Here is a 23,330-nt window from a genome sequence, read left to right as displayed (position 1 = left end):
ATGGGGAGTGTCGCTGCACAGCTAATTTCAGGTCTCTAGAGATGTTCGTTCGGGTCCAAGTCAAGTCTGGGCTCTGGCTGCGCCTGTCAAGGACATTCAGAGACTTGTCCCGAAGACACTCCTGCATTCTATTGTCTGTGTGCTTATAGTGTTATCCTGTTTGAAGGTGGTCCTGAGCGCTCTGGAGTGGGTTTTCATCAAGGATCTCTCTGTGCTTTGCTCCATTCATCTTTCCCTCAATCCTGACTAGTTTCCTGGTCCCTGCAGCTGAAAAATATCGCCACAGCATGATGCTGCCACCACCATGCGTCACCGTAGGGATGGTGCCAGGTTTCCTCCAGACGTGACGCTTGGCATTCAGGCCAGAGTTCAATCTTGGTTTCATCAGACCAAAGAATCTTGTTTCTCATGGTCTGTGAGTCCTTTCGGTGCCTTTTGGCAAACTCCAAGCTGGCTGTCATGTGGCTTTTACTGTGGCCACTCTACCATAAAGGCCTGATTGGTGGAGTGCTGCAGAGATGGTTGTACTTCTGGAAGGTTCTCCCATCTCCACAGAGGAACTCTGAGGCTCTGTCATAGTGTCCATCGGGTTCTTGGTCACCTCCCTGACCAAGGCCCTTCTTGCCCGATTGCTTAGTTTGGCCGGGCGGCCAGCTCTTGGTAGAGTATTGGTGGTTCCAAACTTCTTCCATTTAAGAATGATGGAGGCCACTGTGTTCTTGGGGACCTTCACTGCTGCAGAAATGTTTGGTACCTTTCCCCAGATCTGTGCCTCGACACAATCCTGTCTCGGAGCTCTACGGACAATTCCTTCGACTTCATGGCATGGTTTTTGCTCTGACATGCACTGTCAACTGTGGGACCTCATAGAGACAGGTATGTGCCTTTCCAAATCATGTCCAATCAATTGAATTTACCACAGGTGGACTCCAGTCAAGTTGTAGAAACATCTCAAGCATGATCAATGGAAACAGGATGCACCTGAGCCCAATTTCGAGTCTCATAGTAAAGGGTCTGAATACTTATGTAAATAAGGTGTTTCTGTTTATAATTTTAATACATTTACAAAAAATCCTAAACCTGTTTTTCGCTTTGTCAGTATGGGGTGTTGTGTGTAGATTGATGAGAAAAAAWWKKTTTCATCAATTTTAGAATAAGGCTGCAACGTAAAAAAATGTGGAACAAGTCGAGGGCTCTGAATACTTTCCAAATGCACTGGTGCTACTTCAGTATCGCTCATTAAAAATGGTTTAAACATCTTTCAATTTACAACACATTCCATTGGGTTGTATGTAGCCTATAATATGTTTTCATTATAGGGGAAGAAAATACAAAATAAACGGTATTCTAAGACAACAACAACATCTCAGCCAGGTCTAATACAAAAGTTAATGTAAAATAACTTAGATCTATGTTATGCTACTTTGTTTTAATCCATGTTCAACATGAACTAGTCCCAAGCTTCTACTGCAAATTATCCAATGSGATAATTTGCTTAAAGACCCAGTGCAGTATTTGTATTAATTAAGGATCCCCATTGGCTAACTCCAAGGCAGGAAATGTAATGTCATGAAATATTTTTAACTGCCTTAATTTTGCTGGACCCMAGGAAGACAACCTGCCTAGGCAAGGCAGCAGCTACTCTTCCTGGGGTTCAGCAACATTAAGGCAGTTATATACAGTTTAAAATATTTCCTGACATTACATTTTATAACATTTTTCACAACACATTAAGCCACTACTCTACTATCACATATCTACAATACAAAATCCATGTGTACGTGTGTGTAGAGGGCATGCCTTATCATATGTAAGTGCAGTCAAAAACTTGTGTTTTATATATTTAAGCTGATCAATTTCAGCATTTTATTCTTTATTTCTTTTGCCTGTTTTGGTGGGATGGAGTTTTGGCCTGCCTGGCGACATCACCAGGCGGTATAAGTTAATAGACCAATAACAAAGAGCGTTTCAAACCTCTCTGCCAATAACAATTAGTTTTTAGGTTACATATCCCTYCCACCAAACAATGTTACGATGAACTGACAACATAAGCTTTCGTAAGATAGTTACAAATCTACAACGTCAAAGACCCATTTTGGTTGGTACAATGTAAGTTGAGCAGACTAAATTACTTGGTGTTACCTTAGATTGTAAAACCTTAGATTGTTTTGACCATGGGATGGAGTTTTTGTTTTGACCATGACAGTTTACAATCTAAGGTAACACCAAGTAATTTAGTCTGCTCAACTTGTTCAACAGCCACACCATTCATTACCAGATTCAGCTAAGGTCTAGCAGTTAGGTACTGATTTGTACCAAATAAAATGCTCGTAGTTTTAGAGATGTTCACGACCAGTTTATTACTGGCCGCCCATTCCAAAACAGACTGCAACTCTTTGTTAAGGGTTTCAGCGACTTCATTAGCTGTGGTCGCTGATGCGTATATGGTTGAATCATCAGCATACTTGGACACGTGCTTTGCTTAATGCCAGTGGCTTGTCATTGGTAAAAATAGAAAAGACTAAAGGGCCTAGAGACCTGCCCTGCGGTACACCTCACTTTACATGTTTGACATCAGAGAATCTCCCATCAAATCCAAACAACCACTTATTGAGGGCCATTTTCAAGACAAGACATGTTACATTATATAAACAAACGTTACCTTGTGGTCTCTCGTGTAGTCATTGGGGCCCAGTGTGTTGTAAACCACAGTGCACTCTCCCTCATCCCTCTGAAATGAAAAACACAACTGTTTAATAGTCCTGTATTACATGCTTCCATAGTTAATGAAATAATTAATCCAGTAGTCAATAAGTGTGAATAGCRGTGTTGCCACTCTGTGGATTATGTCTTGGGCAGTTTGAGAGATGAGCGATCCTTATTTAAAGTGATGGAGCTGTTCCTACGACCAGCCTGGTTACTAGTGATTAGGGATGGACCTGTCCAAGTTTGGGGAKGAAGGGGGGTTAGCTGGGGTGTTAGAGGAGGAAGAGGAGGAAGAGGGGCTACTGACTAAACTGAGGGTTTCGCAAGTTCGATAGGCTGACTTCAACTGAATCCCTAATCTGAGTTAATGCAGTTATTAAATAAAATCAAATGATTTGCTTGCTCAATGTATTAGCTCAGTTTGGGAAGGAAACATGGTGGCAGGTTTAAGAGTGATACCAACGAAATAATAAACATTATCTAAAGAACCACACAGACACACATTCCCAGAAGGTTTCTCCTCCACATGCTCTGCCAGGCACCTATCTTCATCAATCAGGTTTGTGCACAGTTCAATAAAAAACTTACAAGACAGAATATTGCATTGAAAATCAGAGCAAGCTACTGTTAGATAGTTAGCTACATACTGTACTCGTTCACTACGTTCCCTCCTACATCCTTCCATCAACCCAAGGTATATGGTTCTTGCAAAAAATAAAATTGAAAATTGATAAAGGCAGTTGAGAATTAGACTACCTACTGTAACAAGATGYATTTCTCCATGGAGTGCACAGGCAGTATGGTTGCTGTCCTTTCAGCACTACGAGCCTGTCACGTTTGATGTGACACTGTTGTTGTTAATAATGTGATAGTGGTGTTAGGCTACCATAGGTCGTGTAAACAGTGTGTTTTTTGTTTTGCTGGTCACATTATTTATGCTGTGTGTCACATGTTGTGTCCATGCCGGCGTGGAAGTATATGTGTGTAATAGGACTGTTCCTTCTCACTTCATCTGACCTGACCTCGGGACGAATTCCTCGCTCCTCCCTATCCATGACTGGCCTACCTTATCAGWGACTGAAACCAGACTGTTGCCCTTTGCCTTCCTCCTTAGGATCCATGAGATTTAACAATAACATTTTGGACAGAATGTAAACTTCCTGCACTCCCCCTTGTCTCTCAGTAACTTTCAATACACCTAGTTCTTATCCACCCTCCATTGACCCCAACATTTACATTCCTTATACATGTAAAGTAATCAATAAGTTCTGGTATGGTAACATGAATAAGTATATTTTAAGCTAGAATCCAACAATAGTGAAGAGAAAAAAATATCCTATCAGGATTTTTCGTTGTTGGTTTCTGGGTAGAAAAATCTAGCTAGCACAGCCAGCCATTGGCTACGCATTCAGAAGCTGGACAGAAGGCCTATGTCATAGAGCTCGCCAGTTTGTAGTCCTATTACCCGGATATTAGTTACCTCCGGTTCGTTCAGCCATTTCTATGGTGAAAATGACTGGGAAAAGAATAGTGTTTTGGGATAAACCCGAAACTAAGATTAACACGGACTTAGGAGATCTTATAAATTGTGTTCTATGAAATAATATCAGTCAGTTACATGACCTTTATAAATTATGAAGCCTTTATGTGCTTTTTAAAACTACATAAATGCTTCAAAATTCACAAAATGTGACGTTAGCTGATGAAGATTATCTCATCGAACAAAACGTATAAGATCTCCTAAGCCTGTGTTTACCACAGATCTTACTTTCAGCATTCATCGAAAAACCCTATAAAAATGAATTTAAAAAAAAACATTAATTTGGCCATAGGCTATGTCCAATGAACCATGGCAGAGATATTGCCAACAAAAAGACGCCATTACTATTGCTCTGTATTCAACCGTATTAGAGCAGAATTTTGGCGTGACAGTGGAATGAACCAATCACATTTTGACTTGCAATGGGTGGCACCATTAAAAACAGTGATGTGTCTAGACAGCTGTTATCAACTTCAAGGTTGATGTTTGTGCTAATTTGTTAGCATCACCCTTTTCAAGATTAACTTTTAAACTTAGTTTACAAATTATCATAATCTGGTGAGTGGCACAGTTTTTTGCTGCAGCTCGCTTGCTGTTAGCCATCTCTTAGAAAAACAATGACTGTGAAACATCGTTGCATTTACACTAGATCACCGGTTAGTGTGCTGAACGTGATACAATATATTTGCAATGGGAAGTAATAGCTGGTTTGTTAATTTCATTTTGGAAATGAAATGGTTGTGCTTTTGTATTGTTCTGATTTCATGGGGCCTACTGGAGTGAATGGGCTGCTTATTCCTTATAGTCAATGCTGTATGTGACTGCTGTTGCCTGTGTATCAGCTGTGTCTATGTGTTTGACCAACACTGTCTCTCCTTTAGCACCATGGAGTGCACAGGTAGTACGAAGCCTGTCACCTTTGATGTGACACTGTTGTTGTTAACAGTGTGATAGTGGTAGGCTACCATAGGTTGTGTAAACAGTGTGTTTTTTGTTTTTGCTGGTCGCATTATTTTATGCTGTGTGTCACATTTTGTGTCCATGACGGTTCTGTTTCTGTGTGTTCGGCAGCCTGGAGCACAGCCAGGTCTGTTTGTGTCATTCAAAACTACAGCTCCTCCTAGAATGGCTGAAAACAAAAGGTATGTTGGGTGCATTAAGTGGTGATATGTTTTCCGTTTTCTTGTTTTCTTGTTTGATACAATGTGTTGGAAAATTTCTGGTCCATCTGAAGGCATAGTCACATTTCGCCACTGCATACCACAGTGAAAAATAGTTTTTTTAGGGGATTTGTATCATTTGATTTAAACAACATGCCTACCACTTTGAAGATACAAAATATGTTTTGTGTGTGAAACAAACAAGAAATAAGACAAAACAGAAAACTTGAGCGTGCACAACTATTCAACACCCCCCCCCCCCAAGGTCAATACTTTGTAGAGCCACCCTTTGCAGCAATCACAGCAAATATGTCTCTATAAGCTTGGCACATCTAGCCACTGGGATTTTTGCCCATTCTTCAAGGCAAAACCGCTCCAGCTCCTTCAGGTTGGATGGGTTCCATCTTTAAGTCATACCACAGATCCTCAATTGGATTGAGGTCTGGGCTTTGACACGGCCATTCCAAGACATGTAAATGTTTCCCCTTATACCATTCTAGTGTTGCTTTAGCAGTATGCTTAGGGGTATTGTCCTGCTGGAAGGTGAACCTCTGTCCCAGTCTCAAATCTCTGGAAGACTGAAACAGGTTTCCCTCAAGAATTTCCCTGTATTTAACGCCATCCATCATTCCTTCAATTCTGACCAGTTTCCCAGTCCCTGCCAATGAAAACATCCCCACAGCATGATGCTGCCACCACCATGCTTCACTGTGGTGATGGTGTTCTCGGGTTGATGAGAGGTGTTGGGTTTGTGCCAGACATAGCATTTTCCTTGATGGCCAAAAAGCTCAATTTTAGTCTCATCTGACCAGAGTACCTTCTTCCATATGTTTGGGGAGTCTCCCACATGCCCTTTTGGCGAACACCAAACGTGTTTGCTTATTTCTTTCTTTAAGCAATGGCTTTTTTTCTGGCCACTCTTCTGTAAAGCCCAGCTCTGTGGAGTGTATGGCTTAAAGTGGTCCTATGGACAGATACTCCAATCTCCGCTGTGGAGTTTTGCAGCTCCTTCAGGGTTATCTTTGGTTGCTTTGTTGCCTCTGATTAATGCCCTCCTTGCCTGGTCCATGAGTTTTCGTGGGTGGCCCTCTCTTGGCAGGTTTGTTGTGGTGCCATATTCTTTCAATTTTTTAAATAATGGATTAAATGGTGCTCTGTGGAATGTTCAAAGTTTAGGATCTTTTTTTATAACCCAACCCTGATCTGTACTTCTCCACAACTTTGTCCCTGACCTGTTTGGACAGCTCCTTGGTCTTCATGGTGCCGCTTGCTTGGTGGTGCCCCTTGCTTAGTGGTGTTGCAGACTCTGGGGCCTTTCAGAACAGGTGTATATATACAGAGATCATGTGACAGATCATGTGACACTTAGATTGCACACAGGTGGACTTTATTTAAGTAATTATGTGACTTCTGAAGGTAATTGGTTGCACCAGATCTTATTTAGGGGCTTCATAGCAAAGGAGGTGAATACATATGCACGCACCACTTTTCCGTTTTTTATTTTTTATCATTTTTTAAAAACATGTTATTTTTTTCATTTCACTTCACCAATTTGGACTATTTTGTGTATGTCCATTACATGAAATCCAAATAAAAATCTATTTAAATTACAGGTTGTAATGTAACAAAATAGGAAAAACACCAAGGGGGGTGAATACTTTTGCAAGGTTACAACAGTACGTTAAATTCTCCCTTTATACAGGCTAACAGTAACAGTAAAAATAGTTATAGAAGAGGCATGTCTATTTTCTATGTAACAAAAACCATTTCCAGCTAATAACAGAAGCTAAAAATAGCTTGGGTGAAATAGCAGGCTAGCCAGCTAGCACCTAGTGTTAAGTTAGCTAGCGGTTCGAATTTGACAGTTAACTAACAAATCTCCTCAAATATAAACAGGTTAAAATACATATAAATGTCGAGTCTCATATGTACACATGAAAATACAAATAATGTGAGCCTTCATTCGTGCAAATAAAACTTTTAGGAGCTAAAAACATTCATAGTTAAAAATTAAAATAATTGTGGCTGCCATTTTGCCTCATAGACTTGCATACAAAACTATCCAGCTAGTCTGGTTTCATTCACGCTCCAGCTAAAAAAGATGGAATTTATACTCCATGATTTTAAAAACAGCGAGAGAACTTGTGTTGTTGCAAAACCAATCTAAACATTGAATTGACTGAAACCGTATTTCTATGCATTCAAAATACATTTGAGGGTGCATGCTTCAAGTTTCAAGTTTTATTAGTCGTATGTACGGGTTACGCATGAAATACAGGTCTTTCTATAAATAATGGGGCCAATGTGTGACATTGGGTTAAAATTTTCAAAATGGTTTGAAACAAAAATGTTAAATATTTTCATGCAGTTCCACATGTGTATGTATGCAAATGAGCCCATAACTCCACCAATACAACAACGTAGGCCTAGGACTATACATCCATTAAGCAGAGTTCATACAGACATTGGCAAGTCAAATTCAAAGACTTTCAATKACTTTTTCAAGCAATTGACTGTAATTTTTAAGGACGTCAATGTTATACAATTGTAGAATTTATGTAATTGTACATAGAGGGCCTAATGTAGAAGCCCCCCCCAAAAAAAACTACATGCAAAWWWTTTTTTTTTTTTAAAGYAGGCCATTACCACTTTAAGAATAATTAATTTTGTAGGCCTTGCCAATGCATTGATGTTCAAATTATTATTACATTCCAAAATATGTGAGAATAATGTGGACATTGCCTGACTAAATAGATTGGATGTATGCATGGCGATTCAGACACATAATAAATCCATGAATAGTGGTAACTTTAATCTCACCATTTGAATCTCACCGTTGCTGTTTTTATAATAAGAAAGTAAACTAAATTCAGGATCCTTTATTAATGGAAGGATTTGTATGGAAAGCCAAGTTGAAGCCAACATTAGATGTTGTCGTCCTCGTAATAAATGCACGTGGTTTTACTGCCACAGAGTAAACGCAACAACCTTCAAATGAAACTGAGGGAAACAAACGAAAGTGGCCAAATCGCTCACAAAAATGGATAAAAAATGAAATCACAGATAATTATAAGGGAGCAGGAGAACTTATAAATTGGCTACAATTATGACAAGGACTTTTCAAGCACCAAATTAAGGAAATGTCTGATTTTCAAGGTAGGCCTATTCCAGTACTTGAATTTCTGAGCTCCAAATTCAAGTTCAAGTAGGCTAGGCTACTTCAAGCCCCTTGTATTGTTTAAACTGGCAGGTGTAACATACTGTAGAAAACAAAATATATTTGTCATGTTGTTTCATTAACAGATCATATTGTCAATGAGCCCACTAGACTATGTAATTTGTTGTCATTATATCCAGAATAATTGATAGGAAGAGCGTTGGGTGTTGCGCAATAGTCTATCCTACACAATTGCGCAAGGTAGACTCGGTGTCCAATGCGAGGCACAAAGACATATGAAAAAATGAACTCATTATCTTGAGCTTTCTCTGTTAAATCTAATGAGACTGTCCTGGAAATTACCACCAGGGACACAATCTTACATTAATCATTATTTATTATCAGCAAGCTAGAGAGGTTCCTACAAACTCAATGCACCATAGTACACATGTCGGTCAGGAGCTCTGTCAGGCCAGTCCTGTTAGTTCTCTTATATAGTGCTTACGCAGTGTCATGACTTGCCCTTTTGGGTGAGGATCATAGGCGCCAGGGCCCCCCCCTCCCTCTCTCCCACCACAGTTTTATGACGGTCRTAAATACCTGCAGGAACTCTCTCTCTCCCACACAATGAAAGGGAAGTGAAAAATCCCTTCATTACAACAGAGAGAGATGTTGTAGTAATGTGACATCAAAAGGTTGAATAATGAAACAATATTTATGTAATCCAAACAGTTGGAATGGTCTGTGGGTACTTAAAGAACAATCCTGTCGAATTTGTTACTAATTTCTGATGTAACTAAGGACAGTATAACAACATAACTGTATCTCTGAATGTGTATATTTCCCAGTTGTCAAGGTTCACATCCAAATGTTGGGGAACTTATATGATTAAAGTGTGATGTTAGCCTTCTAAATGAGAGAACTGTTTTGCATATAAAGTCTTAACTAGTCAGTGACCACACCCACGTGAGCACAGACATTATGTCGGTGTCATGGAATGCCCCCTTTTCCCAGAGTGCATAAACCCCACTTCTAGCGAAATTAACATTAGACCAGCGGGACCGACAGCGTGAGCTGGAAGGTACGAAATGGTTAGACACTCCGAAACTTTCAACAGAGAAGAAAACCTCTATAGACCAGAGAGCATGGAGCTGTAGCTACATGTTGAAATGATTGGCAATTTAAATGGCTACCACTCTATAGACCAGTTACGTGCAGCGCCAGCTGAATACGTTACAAATGGTTAAGAAATCTACAAAACTAAAGACTACACATTCACAGTCTGCAGCTGTATATGTAAAATAGTCTAGGAAACTCGGCCGAAGACGAGAGAAAAACATTTCCCTATCAAACGACCATCCATTATAACAGACACTCCGATAAATCTGAGAAGCTCCAGCTACAAAAGACATTGTGACTTCTGGGGAACACAACCAGAGACTTCTGATGAATTACTATCCACAGAAAATGGACCGGGCGATTTCAACAGAGAGAGACAACAAGCCATACAAGCGTAAATATGTACATTGCAATTCTTATTGAATAAGAAGCCATTCATGTGCAAAGTATTAGCATTTCCATGAGCATAGTTATCAACTGTATGTAGTGGGTCCATTCTGTCTTTCACGCTCTTTATCTGTCCCCACCCCTTGCCATTGTCTACCAAGCCATCATAAAGGCAGATCAAGCAGATGACAACAGATGATCAACATCAATTTGCTAGAGATATTAGATCCAATGTGGATCCAGGCACAACTATCTTCACCGGAGTAACGAATGAGACACCAAAATATTCTGGACATTCCTGGCTAACATCTTTTTTTCTAGCACTTGGACTGTTGTTGCATTGCATGCACTATCACAACAGCTGTCACCTGACTGTCATTCTAAAAATTCCTTCCTGGATCATATTATGATGTGTGAAAATATCACTGAGTAACTAATCAGCTGGACACCAAATCAGCATCCACATTAATGACAGTATCAATTTAGGTTTTAAGTATCAAAGTAAGGTGATTCTTTTGGTTAGAAGCATTCGATTTTGAAATCGCATACGTCATGTTTGATTGGTGTACCCATAAAAATTGTTTTCACCCCGTAATATAAGGAGACAAAAAATGTAGGTAGTTACACTGCATTTCTGAGATCTCTATACAAAAAACTGTACACAAGCTATTTCCAGGATCCTTACAGGGTTCAAGTCTAATTTAACTAATTATTGCTTAACTTTTACTGCCTCAGAAACCCGGATCCGGGTTCGCCAAAGCGAAGCTACACAAAACAAAATGGCGATATATGCGTTTAACATTTTTCAACAGAACAGCGATTTATCATCATAAATAGTTCTTACTATGAGCTGTTCTTCCATCAGAATCTTGGGCAATGTATCCTTTCTCCGGTCKAATCGTCTTTTGGTCGAAAGATGTCCTCTTGTCCCGTCGAAATGGCCACTAACGTTCGGTATGTACAGGAAAAGTGCCCAGCTCATGGAAGGGCGTCACAAATAAATGCCTCAAAATCGCACTAAACGGATATAAATTGCTATAAAACGGTTTAAATTAACTACCTTATGATGTTTTTAACACCTATAACGAGGTAAAACATGACCGGCGATATTATTACTGGCTAAACCAAGGCTTGAAAGAGGCCAGTCCGACGTCCATCGTGCGTCGAGCGCAGGGTCCAAAAGAAAGCTACTTCCGGTCTTTGGTGTTTATACAGGCCCTGATTGCGCAATCGACTCCATTCAAATTGTCACACATTACTGACATCTAGAGGAAGGCGTAGGCAGTGTTTGTATCCTCATAGCATTCACAGGGACAATTAAAACTGACCTCGGGACCAGAGGCCAAGATTTCTGAAATCTCACTCCCTGTCAGGAAAAGTGCTGTAGAATGAGTTCTGTTCCACTCAGAGACATAATTCCACGGTTATAGAAACTAGAGAGTGTTTCCTATCCAATAATAACAATAATATGCATATTGTACGAGCAAGAATTGAGTACTAGGCAGTTTAATTTGGCAATGTCAAAAAAGAAAAGTGCTAACAGCTCCCCCTATTGACAAAAGGTTTAAATTATATGATATAACAACAACTTACACTGCTATAAATGCAAGGACAGAAAAGTAATGTTTTATGTGCCATGATTTTGGACAAATCCGTCAAGACAAAAACCATGATAAAGGGTTAACCTCTTGACACTACAGGGGGTGGCTGTTTCAACTGTACATTTATCGTTCCCAAATTAAACTGCCTCGTACTCAATACTCAACTGAGGCTCTGTTCTCAGATCAGTTTAAAGCTCTGTATGTATCCTATGGGTCGACATGAACTGCACCGCCTTCCCCTGGATGTCAGTAACCAATGAGAAGTGGAATGGAGTTTCTACGTAGTTCTCAGAGCTTATAAAAGGCCAAGGAACGAAGGCAGCTCTCTTTTCGACATTCGTCATTACGCAAAGCAAGACCTCAGGATGGCATTTTGAAACGCTCAGTTATCAGCCTAGATATATCCCGTCTGTAATTTATCTCGATATAGTTGTTTAGAAACATCATAACGAAGTTATTTTAAACCGAGTTATATCAGTTTATGCGAGTATATTGCTTTTTTCGGAATTTCCTTAGTATTGCGTTTTGAAGGATTTGGGCAGTTTGTGCCACATAGCTATTGTTAGCTGCTAATTCCGAAGTTGAAGACAGACGTTTTACAACCAAGCAACGATTATTTTGGACAAAGGACACCTTGCCCAAGATTCTGATGGAAGCTCGCCAAAGTAAAGAGCTATTTATGATGTTATTCCGTATTTATGTGGAAAATGTAAACGGATTTGTCCGCCATTATTGCGGCACTAGTCTGGCTGTAACGCACACTGTATGTCTAGTAACGTTATTTAAAAAATCTAACTCAGTGGTTGCATTAATAACTAATGCATCTTCATTTGCTGTCCAACCCTGTATTTTTTAGTCAAGTTTACGATTATTATTGATTAGATTAGGATGCCTTTCCAAGATGGTGCCGGCCAGAATGCATGACTGTTGCCACTGGATCACATTGTATAACCACGATTTGTGCTGCTAAATATGCACATTTTCGAACAAACCTATATGCATTGTGTAATGATGTTACAGGACTGTCATCTGATGAAGTATATCAAGGTTAGTCTAAAATTATATATCTTTTGCTGTATTGTTACGATCGCTAACCTGTGCTGCTGGTAAATTGCTTGTGTTTCTGGCTATTGTGCTAAGCTAATATAATGCTATATTGTGTTTTCGCTGTAAAACACTTAAAAAATCTGACATATTGGCTGGATTCACAAGATGTTGGGCTTTCATTTGCTGTACGCTGTGTATTTTTCAGAAATGTTTTAAGATGAGTAATTAGGTATTTGACGTTGGCCTCTGTAATTATTCTGGCAGCTTCGGCACTATTTCAGATTGCAGCTGCAATGTATAACTGTGATTTATACCTGAAATATGCACATTTTTCTAAAAAAACATATGCTATAACATAAATATGTTATCAGACTGTCATCTTATGAAGTTGTTTCTTGGTTAGTGGCTATTTATATCTTTATTTGGTCGAATTTGTGATGGCTACTGATGGAGTAAAAAACTGGTGGAGTAAAAAAAGTGGTGGCTTTTTGCTAACGTGTTAGCTAATAGATTTACATATTGTGTCTTCCCTGTAAAACATTTTAAAAATCAGAAATGATGGCTGGATTCACAAGATGTGTATCTTTCATCTGGTGTCTTGGACTTGTGATTTAATGATATTTAGATGCTAGTATTTACTTGTGACGCTATGCTAGGCTATGCTAGTCAGCTTTTTTACTGTGGGGGGTGCTCCCGGATCCGGGTTTGGGAGGAATTAGAGGTTAAACATAGGTTTTAAATCAACTCGTAAATGTTATTGAACCCACTATGGTCCCTCATTATATCTTAATGTAATGACATTAATGTAATGACATCTCTCTCTGTCAGKTGACTCCCTCCATCTCTCAGAGTTAAGGATTGTACTGCTGGGGTACAGAGGAGGATCTGGGAAGAGTTCAGCAGGAAACGCCATACTGGGCAGAGAGGCGTTTGACCTGAAGACAACTGCTCAGTGTGTGAAGAGACTGGGAGAAGTAGCAGGGAGGCAGGTCACTGTCGTCGACACTCCTGGCTGGTGGAAGAATCTTCCTGTAGAAAGGACTCCTGAGCTGGTTAAACAGGAGATTTTGCTCAGTGTGTCTGTGTGTCCCCCAGGACCGCACACTTTCCTCCTTGTCATATCGATGGGGTTTTTATACACTGAGGAAGACAGAAGAGCAGTAGAGGAACACCTGGAGCTTCTCAGTGAGACAGTCTGGAGTCACACTATAGTGCTGTTCACCCATGGGGACTGTCTGGGAGACACAACCATTGAGCAGCACATCGAGAGTGAAGGGGAGGCCCTCCGGTGGCTTGTTGAGAAATGTGGGAACAGGTATCATATCCTCAACAATGAGAACAGAGGGGATGTCACTCAGGTCACAGAACTGCTGGAGAAGATAGAAGAGACGGTGGCAGGAAACAGAGGAGGACATTTTGAGATAAAGAGGGAGCTACTAGAGAAGATAGAAGTTTGGAGGAGAAAAAAGGAAGACAAAGCTAAACAGCTGTGCATGAGGGTGAAGAAACAGAGACAGATCCATAGAACATTTATAGGTGAGTTTTCTGTTCATGGTTTATTTTTCAAACTGCTTGGCAGGAATAAAAGCACCAGACAATTGTCATTGACAGTATAATTTTTAATTCTCAGCAGGACACATATTTTCCTAATTATAGATGGACCCACTCTCCATTACTTTTTCCAAATTTGTGGGGTTAAAATTAAAATTAATTTAATTGTAATTAGAAACACCTTACAGCAGTAAGTCTTTTGGGGTATGTCTAAGAGCTGTGCACACCTGGATTGTGCAATATTTGCCCATTATTCTTTTTAAAATGATTCAAGCTTTGTGAAGTTTGTTGTGGATCATTGCTAGACAACCATTTTCTTGCCATAGGTTTTAAAGCAAATTTAAGTCAAAACTGTAAATAGGAAACTCAGGAACATTCAATGTCGTCTTGGTAATTAACTCCAGTGTATATTTGGCCTTGTGTTTTAGGGTTGTTGTTCTCCTGAAAGGTGAATTTGTCTCCCAGTGTCTGTTGGAAAGCAGACTGAACCAGGTTTTCCTCTAGGATTTTACCTGAGCTTAGCTACATTCTGTTTTCTTTTTATCCTGAAAAACTCCCCAGTCCATGCCGATGACAAGCATACCCATAACATAATGCAGCCACCACCATGCTTGAAAATATGGAGTGTGGTACGCAGGGATGTGTTGTGTTGGATTTGCCCCAAACATAACACTTTGTATTCAGGACAAAATGTTAATTCCTTTGCCAAATGTTTTGCAGTATTGCTTTAGTGTCTTGTTGCAAACAGGATGCAATGTTTTTGGAATGTGTTTTATTCAGTACAGGCTTCCTTCTATTCACTCCATTATTTAACTCAATATTTTGGAGTAACTACAATGTTGTTGATTCATCCTCAGTTTTCTCTTATCACAGCCATTAAACTCTGCAACTGTTTTAAAATCACCATTGGCCTTATGGTGAAATTCCTGAGCAGTTTCCTTCCTCTCTGGCAACTGAGTTAGGAAATACACCTATATCTTTGTATTGACTGGGTGTATTGATACACCATCCAAAGCCTAACTTCATGCTCAAAGGGATATTCAGTGTCAGCTCTTTTTTATTTATATGTATTTGTTTTTATCTACCAATCGGTGCCCTTTTTTGTGAGGCATTGGAAAACCTGTGTTAAAATGGATCGCAATATGTTTTGAAAATTGCATCCTACAATGTGGTCTATGTTATCATAATGCTCACAAATCACACGTTCAGATCAATAAAAGCTGTGTTCTCTCTGACAGGTGACTCACTCTATCTCTCAGAGCTGAGGATTGTGCTGCTGGGATCCAGAGATGCTGGGAAGAGTTCAGCAGGAAACACCATCTTGGGCAGAGAGGAGTTTGACCTGAGGACAGCCGCTCAGTGTGTGAAGAGACAGGGAGAAGTAGCAGGGAGGCAGGTCACTGTGGTTGACACTCCTGGCTGGTGGAACAATCTCCCTGTAGAGTACACTCCTGAGCTGGTTAAACAGGAGATTGTGTTCAGTGCGTCTTTGTGTCCCCCAGGACCCCACACTCTCTTCCTGGTCATTCGGGTGGACGTTTCGTTCAAAGAAGAAGAGACAAATGCTGCAGAGGACCACCTGGAGCTTCTCAGTGAGAGAGTCTGGAGTCACACTATAGTGCTGTTCACCCATGGGGACTGTCTGGGAGACAAAACCATTGAGCAGCATATTCAGAGAGAAGGGAAGGCCCTCCAGTGGCTTGTTGAGAAATGTGGGAACAGATTTCATGTCCTCAACAATAACAACAGTGGTGACGTCACTCAGGTCACAGAGCTGCTGGAGAAAATAGATGAGTTGGTGGCAGCCAACAGTGGAGATGTGTTTAACCCTGAAAGAGATTATAAAGAAGGAATTAATTGGATACCTGAGGAGATGTGGAAGAAACCATCTTTGCCATTAAAGGGAGMTCACAGCATATACCCTCTTCTTCTGAGTAGTAAGTATGGTACTCTGACAGTACCTTTAAATCTCAAGCGCGCTACAATGTTCTTGTTTGTCTACCCTCAATTTACAAAGGTTAGTTTACCAACTTAGAGGTGCACATATGTTTACAAAAAATATACAAAGAAAATCAAGATTCCAGTCACACTGGAAAAATAAATAACATTTCAACAAAATAAGACAAAATAAATGCTACAGTCCACTTTCCTTCTGTTATTAACATTATTCATAAACCTGAACCAAACACCATCATAGTGTAGATATCAGTATTGCTTATTTCTTTAGTCTAAAACGTTGGGGGAGGTGGGCCGGGGCTGCTAACCTGACATATGGAATTGTTTTAAGATGGTCATACTATGGATCATTTAGCTATTTGATTTAGGATTTTAGGACCCCTTTAGGTATTACAAAAAATCTCTATATTATTTTTGGTTATAAAATATTGATTTTGGCCTTTACTACTAAAGCCCATAGAAACACATTGAAAAACACTTTCATACATGGCAGAAAGGACAGTAAAATAAGAAAATCATAAGAAACAAGATGTTGAAGTGTCTGTCCTAAATCTAGAAGATATTAAAAAAATCAAGAAATATATATWTTTTTWAAATTGTACACATATTTAACCCCTTTTTTTGGGTAGGTACAAAATTACCTTCATACTTCCATTCGTTTTTTTAAACGGGTACCGGTTACCTTCAGACAAGTCCCGTCACACTTGTGGGGGTCGTAGAGTAAAACAAAGAACACCATCATGTTTGGTAGAATCTCCCCTTTCCACAGTGGGGTCCCAGTTTGTAGCCCAAACGGTTTGGACACTACCAAACAGAAGTTGGCACATCAACGGTACTGACTTCAAATGATTCTCCTGATATTTGTGGGGATCCTAGAGCAAAACGGTTGGTAGGATGTCTCATGGTCTGACAAACCCCACTCTATCTCTGCCACCTTTCACCGCAGATGCTGAAGTGCCACACTGGTGGATGTAGTGGATTGAGATGCATCCAAAGCAAAACATATCTCTAGAGATACACTACCATTCAAAAGTTTGGGTTCACTTAGAAATGTCCTCATTTTAGAAAGAAAGGCACATTTTTTTGTCCATTAAAATAACATCAAATTGATCAGAAATACAGTGTAGACATTGTAAATGACTGTTGTAGCCCGAAACGGCTGATTTTTGATGGAATATTTACATAGGCGTACAGAGGCCCATTATCAGCAACCATCACTCCTGTGTTCCAATGGCACGTTGTGTTAGCTAATCCAAGTTGATCATTTTAAAAGGCTAATTGATTATTAGAAAACCATTTTGCAATTATGTTAGCACAGCTGAAAACTGTTGTACTGATTCAAGAAGCAATAAAATTGGCCTTCTTTAGACTAGTTGAGTATCTGGAGCATCAGCATTTGTGGGTTCGATTACAGAAACTGCCAAGAAACTGAAGAACTCGTACAACGCTGTGTACTACTCTCTTCACAGAACAGCGCAAACTGGCTCTAACCAGAATAGAAAGAGTAGTGGGAGACCCCGGTGCACAACTGAGGAAGAGGACAAGTACATTAGAGTGTCTAGTTTGAGAAACAGACGCCTCACAAGTCCTCAACTGGCAGCTTCATTAAATAGTACCTGCAAAACACCGTCTGAACGGCAATAGTGAAGAGGCGACTCCGGGATGCTGGACAATTAGAATCTAAGACATTGGGAGAGAGGAAATTGATGGGGATTTGTTTGTTATGTAACTTAGCAATCGACTCTAGGAGGTTATCTACATGATGCAAGCATTGTTTTGTTCTACAGTGAGTGGAGGCAGCAGACCTGAGACTGGATATGATGGTTCAGAACAGATGTCTGGGTTTGGATCTGTGGCTGAATCTCTGCTGAGGCTCGTGGGTAGGATGTTACGATTCTTCCCTGAGAATACAGTTATAAAAATAAAGTGTTGAATGCGCTTATCATTTTATCATTCACCAAGCAAGAAAAAGTAATGGATTGTAGAGTACTTAAGCCTAATCTAAGTATTATAGTTCTCTTGTTGTGATGTTGTCCAGTACCTGGAGATGACATATCTGATACCCAGTCTCTGAGAAGCTCTGTGTCCAGCTCCCAGACATCAGAACCAGTATGTGAGCACAACTCTGGATCAAAGAGTTCTAGAGAAAAATTCAGCTTGGATTTCATGAGGTAGGCACTGTTGTCTGAGGCTCCGCTTCTCCCTCACAAAATGTTTTCTATAATAATCAGATCTACTGAGGATGTAACAAGCTGTACACATTCACACATTATTGCACATACACACTAGTAGCATGTCAATGTACACTACCGGTGAGAAGTTTTAGAACACCTACTCATTCAAGGGTTTTTCTTTATTTTTACTATTTTCTACATTGTAGAATAATAGCAAAGACATAAACTATGAAATAACACATGTAGTAACCAAAAAAGCATTAAACAAATCAAAATATATTTTATATTTGAGATTCTTCAAATAGCCACCCTTTGCCTTGATGACAGCTTTGCACACTCTTGGCATTCTCTCAACCAGCTTCATGAAGTAGTCACCTGGAATGCAATTCAATTAACAGGTTTGCCTTAAGTTAATTTGTGGAATTTATTTCCTTCTTGATGTGTTTGAGCCAATCAGATGTGATGTGACAAGGTAARGGGGGTATACAGAAGAAAGCCCTATTTGATAAAAGACCAAGTCCATATTATGGCAAGAACAGCTCAAGTAAGCAAAGAGAAACGACAGTCCATCATTACTTTAAGACATGAAGGTCAGTCAATACAGAACATTTCAAGAACTTTGAAAGTTTCTTCAAGTGCAGTCGCAAAAACCATCAAGCGCTATGATGAAACTGGCCCTCTTGAGGACCGCCACAGGAAATAAAATATATTTTAATTTGCTTAACACTTTTTTGGTTACTACATGATTCCATATCAGTTATTTCATAGTTTTGATGTCTTCACTATTATTCGAAAATAGTATAAATAAATAAAAACCTTGGAATGAGAAGGTGTTCTAAAACTTTTGACCGGTAGTGAATATTAACAAAAATGCTGAAAAATGTACTGAAGATGCAAGAGTGGGGAGGTTGACATCAAGGCTACTGTTGCATTAGCGGAAACCTTCAGAGCTTTCTTCATCTCTGTCAGTTTTCTATTGTAGCATGCAACAATGGATACACTCATTCTCTATCTCCCTGCCCTAACTAACCCTGTTCTCTGAATATAGTTTTGTACTCAGAAGAATATTTTGTAGTCAGAAGAATCTATGCACCAGTGACACAACAAACCCTGAATCTGAACACMGCTCTACATCTACACCAGCGGAACATGTAAGTAGAGTATATCATCATTGCCTCAGTGTTTCAGTTCAACTCTATTAAAGATTCTCAATACTCACAGTTTGAKTATTGTAGGACAGTCAGTATTTTAAAGTACTTAAATGTTTTCACTCCTCAAATGTTGTGTAATGTCGAGTTTGTATCCCTCAGTTGTGTAGAATAGATGCAGCTATATGCCTCAATAATTAATAATAATAAAATAAGCCACTGTCTTAATTCATAATTATAGATGTCTATTCCTTTCATATGGTATTCAGGCATGTAGCTGGATCTGCTCAAGTCAATTTATTTTTTAAATGTTTTTATTTAACCTTAACCCGGACGATGCTGGGCCAATTGTGCGCCGCCTATGGGACTCCCAATCACGGCCGGTTGTGATACAGCCTGCAAACGAACCAGGGTCTGTAGTGACACCTCGAGCACTGAGATACAGTGCCTTAGACCGCTGCGCCACCGTAGGGACCACTCACAACTATCATCATGTAACATTAGACCACGTTTCAGGTCCTGAGCGCCACTCGGGACCACTCACAACGTCATCATGTTAACATTAGACCACGTTTCAGATCCTGAGCGCCACTCGGGACCACTCACAACTATCATCATGTTAACATTAGACCACGTTTCAGGTCCTGAGAGCCACTCGGGACCACTCACAACTATCATCATGTTAACATTAGACCACGTTTCAGGTCCTGAGCGCCACTCGGGACCACTCATAACTGTCATCATGTTAACATTAGACCACGTTTCAGGTCCTGAGCGCCACTCGGGACCACTCACAACTATCATCATGTTAGACATTAGACCACGTTTCAGGTCCTGAGCGCCACTCGGGACCACTCTAACTGTCATCATGTTAACATTAGACCACGTAGGTCCTGAGCGCCACTCGGGACCACTCACAACTGTCATCAGTTGACATTAGACCACGTTTCCATCCTGAGCGCCACTCGGGACCACTCATAACTGTCATCATGTTAACATTAGACCACGTTTCAGGTCCTGAGCGCCACTCGGGACCACTCACAACTGTCATCATGTTAACATTAGACCACGTTTCAGGTCCTGAGCGCCACTCGGGACCACTCACAACTATCATCATGTTAACATTAGACCACGTTTCAGTCCTGAGCGCCACCTCGGGACCACTCACAACTATCATCATGTTAACATTAGACCACGTTTCAGGTCCTGAGCGCCACTCGGGACCATTCACAACTATCATCATGTTAACATTAGACCACGTTTCAGGTCCTGAGCGCCACTCGGACCACTCACAACTACATCATGTTTACATTAGACCACGTTTCAGTCCTGAGCGCCACTCGGGACCACTCACAACTGTCATCATGTTAATATTAGACCACGTTTCGGTCCTTGACGCCACTCGGACCACTCACAACTATCATTATGTAACATTAGACCACGTTTCAGATCCTGAGCGCCACTCGGGACCACTTCACAACTAATCATGTGACATAGACACGTTTCAGATCTTGAAATATCGGACAAACATTTTGTAGTGAACTATCACTTTAAAGGGTTAATCTGCAGATGCTACAGTACATAGATTTTTTTTTACATACTATAAATGAATGATATGTAGCCATTCTGTCTTAACGAATATAACTTAGAAATGCCTCATGATCTTAGATCAACTGTAATACTCCATCAGAACCCAAAATATAAGCTTGTTTTACTTCAATGTTTATAAACAAAATAAATGTAAACAAACACTGTATAGCCTCAAAGCATGGTTGAAACAATACTTTTGATATCATGGATGGTCAGTCCTTGCATCCATAGCTCTGTCTATGAATTAACGAGTGGTTACATTTCTCCAGCCTCGTCCCTTAGCTTTTTACCGAAACAGTGGTGGGGAAAGAGATTTGTTATTATTTCAACTGCAGATTGCGCCTTTAAGAGGGCTGCAGGGCAGATCGAAGGTTGTCTAGTTGTTTCTATAAGACTGCTGATTTGGTGCTTTCAATCTGCATTTCAGACACTTGCTGTTGTGACAAAATTAACACCTGAAACATCCACAGGATTTACAGAAACATCATGCAGGTAACAATTTATTGCTGATAACATTAATACATTTGATTCAGAGAATTTGTGTTAATTATTGTAACTAATAATTGTCCTATGTGCTCCAGGCTCCAGTGCTCCCATGCAGGTCTGTTCCAGTGCAGTTTGACAGGGCTGGTGTTTCTGATGAAGGGGGAGGGGGAAGTGCTGTACAGAACTGTCCAATGGGATGAGAATCTCCTGCACTCCACAGGCCAGACTCCTGCAGGACCCCTGTTCAGTATTGAGTGTCATCAGGGGTCTATCTGTCAGCTACATCTCCCACACTGTGAGATTCTCTCTGGTGAGTTACACACCACTCACAACTATCATCAAGATGACCAATACAACAGCCAAATGACAGTGGATGAGTAAGATATATTTGTTTTGTAGGAGAGGGTCTTGATATCCTGTCTGTGGCCCATGTTACTGGTGACAGTGTGGAGGTTTTACCACCACTGAGGGTGACTGACACACACGTAGTGGTGAACATCACAGACCTCTCCTTATGGGGCCTGGTCAGAATGTTTAGACCCTTCCTCTCGATCAAGGGACAGGTGCTGCCTTTCCTCCAATCATTCGGCCATCCTCAGTCAGTTCTGAATGTAATCGTCCTGCCATTGAATGTGCCCCTTAATGAGGTACAGTCCAAATCCATGCGCTATCCAAAACATGTCTTGTCATGTATTTTAGAACTGTGGTACTTACCTAAAAATGTCTGCAAAAAATAATGAAATCATAAAAAAATACTTTTTTTTTTATACAGTTGAAGTCGGAAGTTTACATTCACTTAGGTTGGAGTAATTTAAATTCGTTTTTCAACCACTCCACAAATTTCTTGTTAAGTCGGTTAGGATATCTACTTTGTGCATGACACAAGTCATTTTTCCAACAGTTGTTTACAGACAGATTATTTCACTTATAATTCACTGTATCACAATTCCAGGGGGTCAGAAGTTTACATACACTAAGTTGACTGTGCATTTAAACAGCTTGGAAAATTCCAGAAAAAGATGTCATGGCTTTTTTAACATCATTTGAGGTGTACCTGTGGATGTATTTCAAGGCCTACCTTCAAACTCAGTGCCTCTTTGCTTGACATTATGGGAAAATCTAAAGAAATCAGCCAAGACCTCAGAAAAAAAATTGTAGACCTTCACAAGTCTGGTTCATCCCTGGGAGCAATTTCCAAACACCTGAAGGTACCACGTTCATCTGTAAAAACAAGAGTACGCAAGTATAAACACCATGGGACCACGCAGCTGTCATACTGCTCAGGAAGGAGATGTGTTCTGTCCCCTAGAGATGAACGTACTTTGGTGCGAAAAGTGAAAATCAATCTCAGAACAACAGCAAAGGACCCTGTGAAGATGCTGGAGAAAACAGGTACAAAAGTATCTATATCCACAGTAAAAGGAGTCCTATATCGACATAACCTGAAAGGCCGCTCAGCAAGGAAGAAGCCACTACTCCAAAACCATAAAAGCCATAAAAAAAAGCCAAACTACGGTTTGCAACTGCACATGGGGACAGAAATCATACTTTTTGGAGATACTGTATGTCCTCTGGTCTGATGGTCCCTCTCCTTGTTCGGGCGGTGTTCGGCGGTCAACGTCACCGGTCTTCTAGCCATCATCGATCCATTTTTCATTTTCCATTGGTTTTGTCTTGTCTTCCCACACACCTGTTTTTAATCCCATCC

The 23,330-nt window shown here is 40.2% G+C and overlaps 1 protein-coding gene across 2 annotated transcripts in view; it reads left to right on the top strand.

Annotated features, from left to right (window-relative positions):
• The window catches only part of LOC111969051 (GTPase IMAP family member 8), a 36,841-nt gene extending 14,374 nt beyond the window's left edge, over positions 1 to 22,467 (top strand). The window contains exons 5-12 of one of the 2 annotated variants that reach the window (XM_023995021.2): positions 13,546 to 14,253; positions 15,507 to 16,205; positions 18,012 to 18,104; positions 18,263 to 18,395; positions 19,447 to 19,549; positions 21,564 to 21,628; positions 21,718 to 21,932; positions 22,022 to 22,467. In XM_023995021.2, the coding sequence (XP_023850789.2) occupies positions 13,546 to 14,253; positions 15,507 to 16,205; positions 18,012 to 18,104; positions 18,263 to 18,395; positions 19,447 to 19,549; positions 21,564 to 21,628; positions 21,718 to 21,932; positions 22,022 to 22,359 (2,354 nt within the window). In that variant the 3' untranslated portion in view covers positions 22,360 to 22,467. Of the gene's footprint in view, positions 1 to 13,545; positions 14,254 to 15,506; positions 16,206 to 18,011; positions 18,105 to 18,262; positions 18,396 to 19,446; positions 19,550 to 21,563; positions 21,629 to 21,717 lie in introns of both variants that reach the window. The other variant, XM_070445239.1, reaches the window with a different exon arrangement.
• Positions 22,468 to 23,330: the final 863 nt, after the last annotated feature.

This window comes from Salvelinus sp. IW2-2015, linkage group LG9 (assembly GCF_002910315.2).
Source record: "Salvelinus sp. IW2-2015 linkage group LG9, ASM291031v2, whole genome shotgun sequence".
In the NCBI taxonomy this organism is placed as follows: domain Eukaryota; kingdom Metazoa; phylum Chordata; class Actinopteri; order Salmoniformes; family Salmonidae; genus Salvelinus; species Salvelinus sp. IW2-2015.
This window is presented reverse-complemented; position numbering and strand designations above follow the sequence as displayed.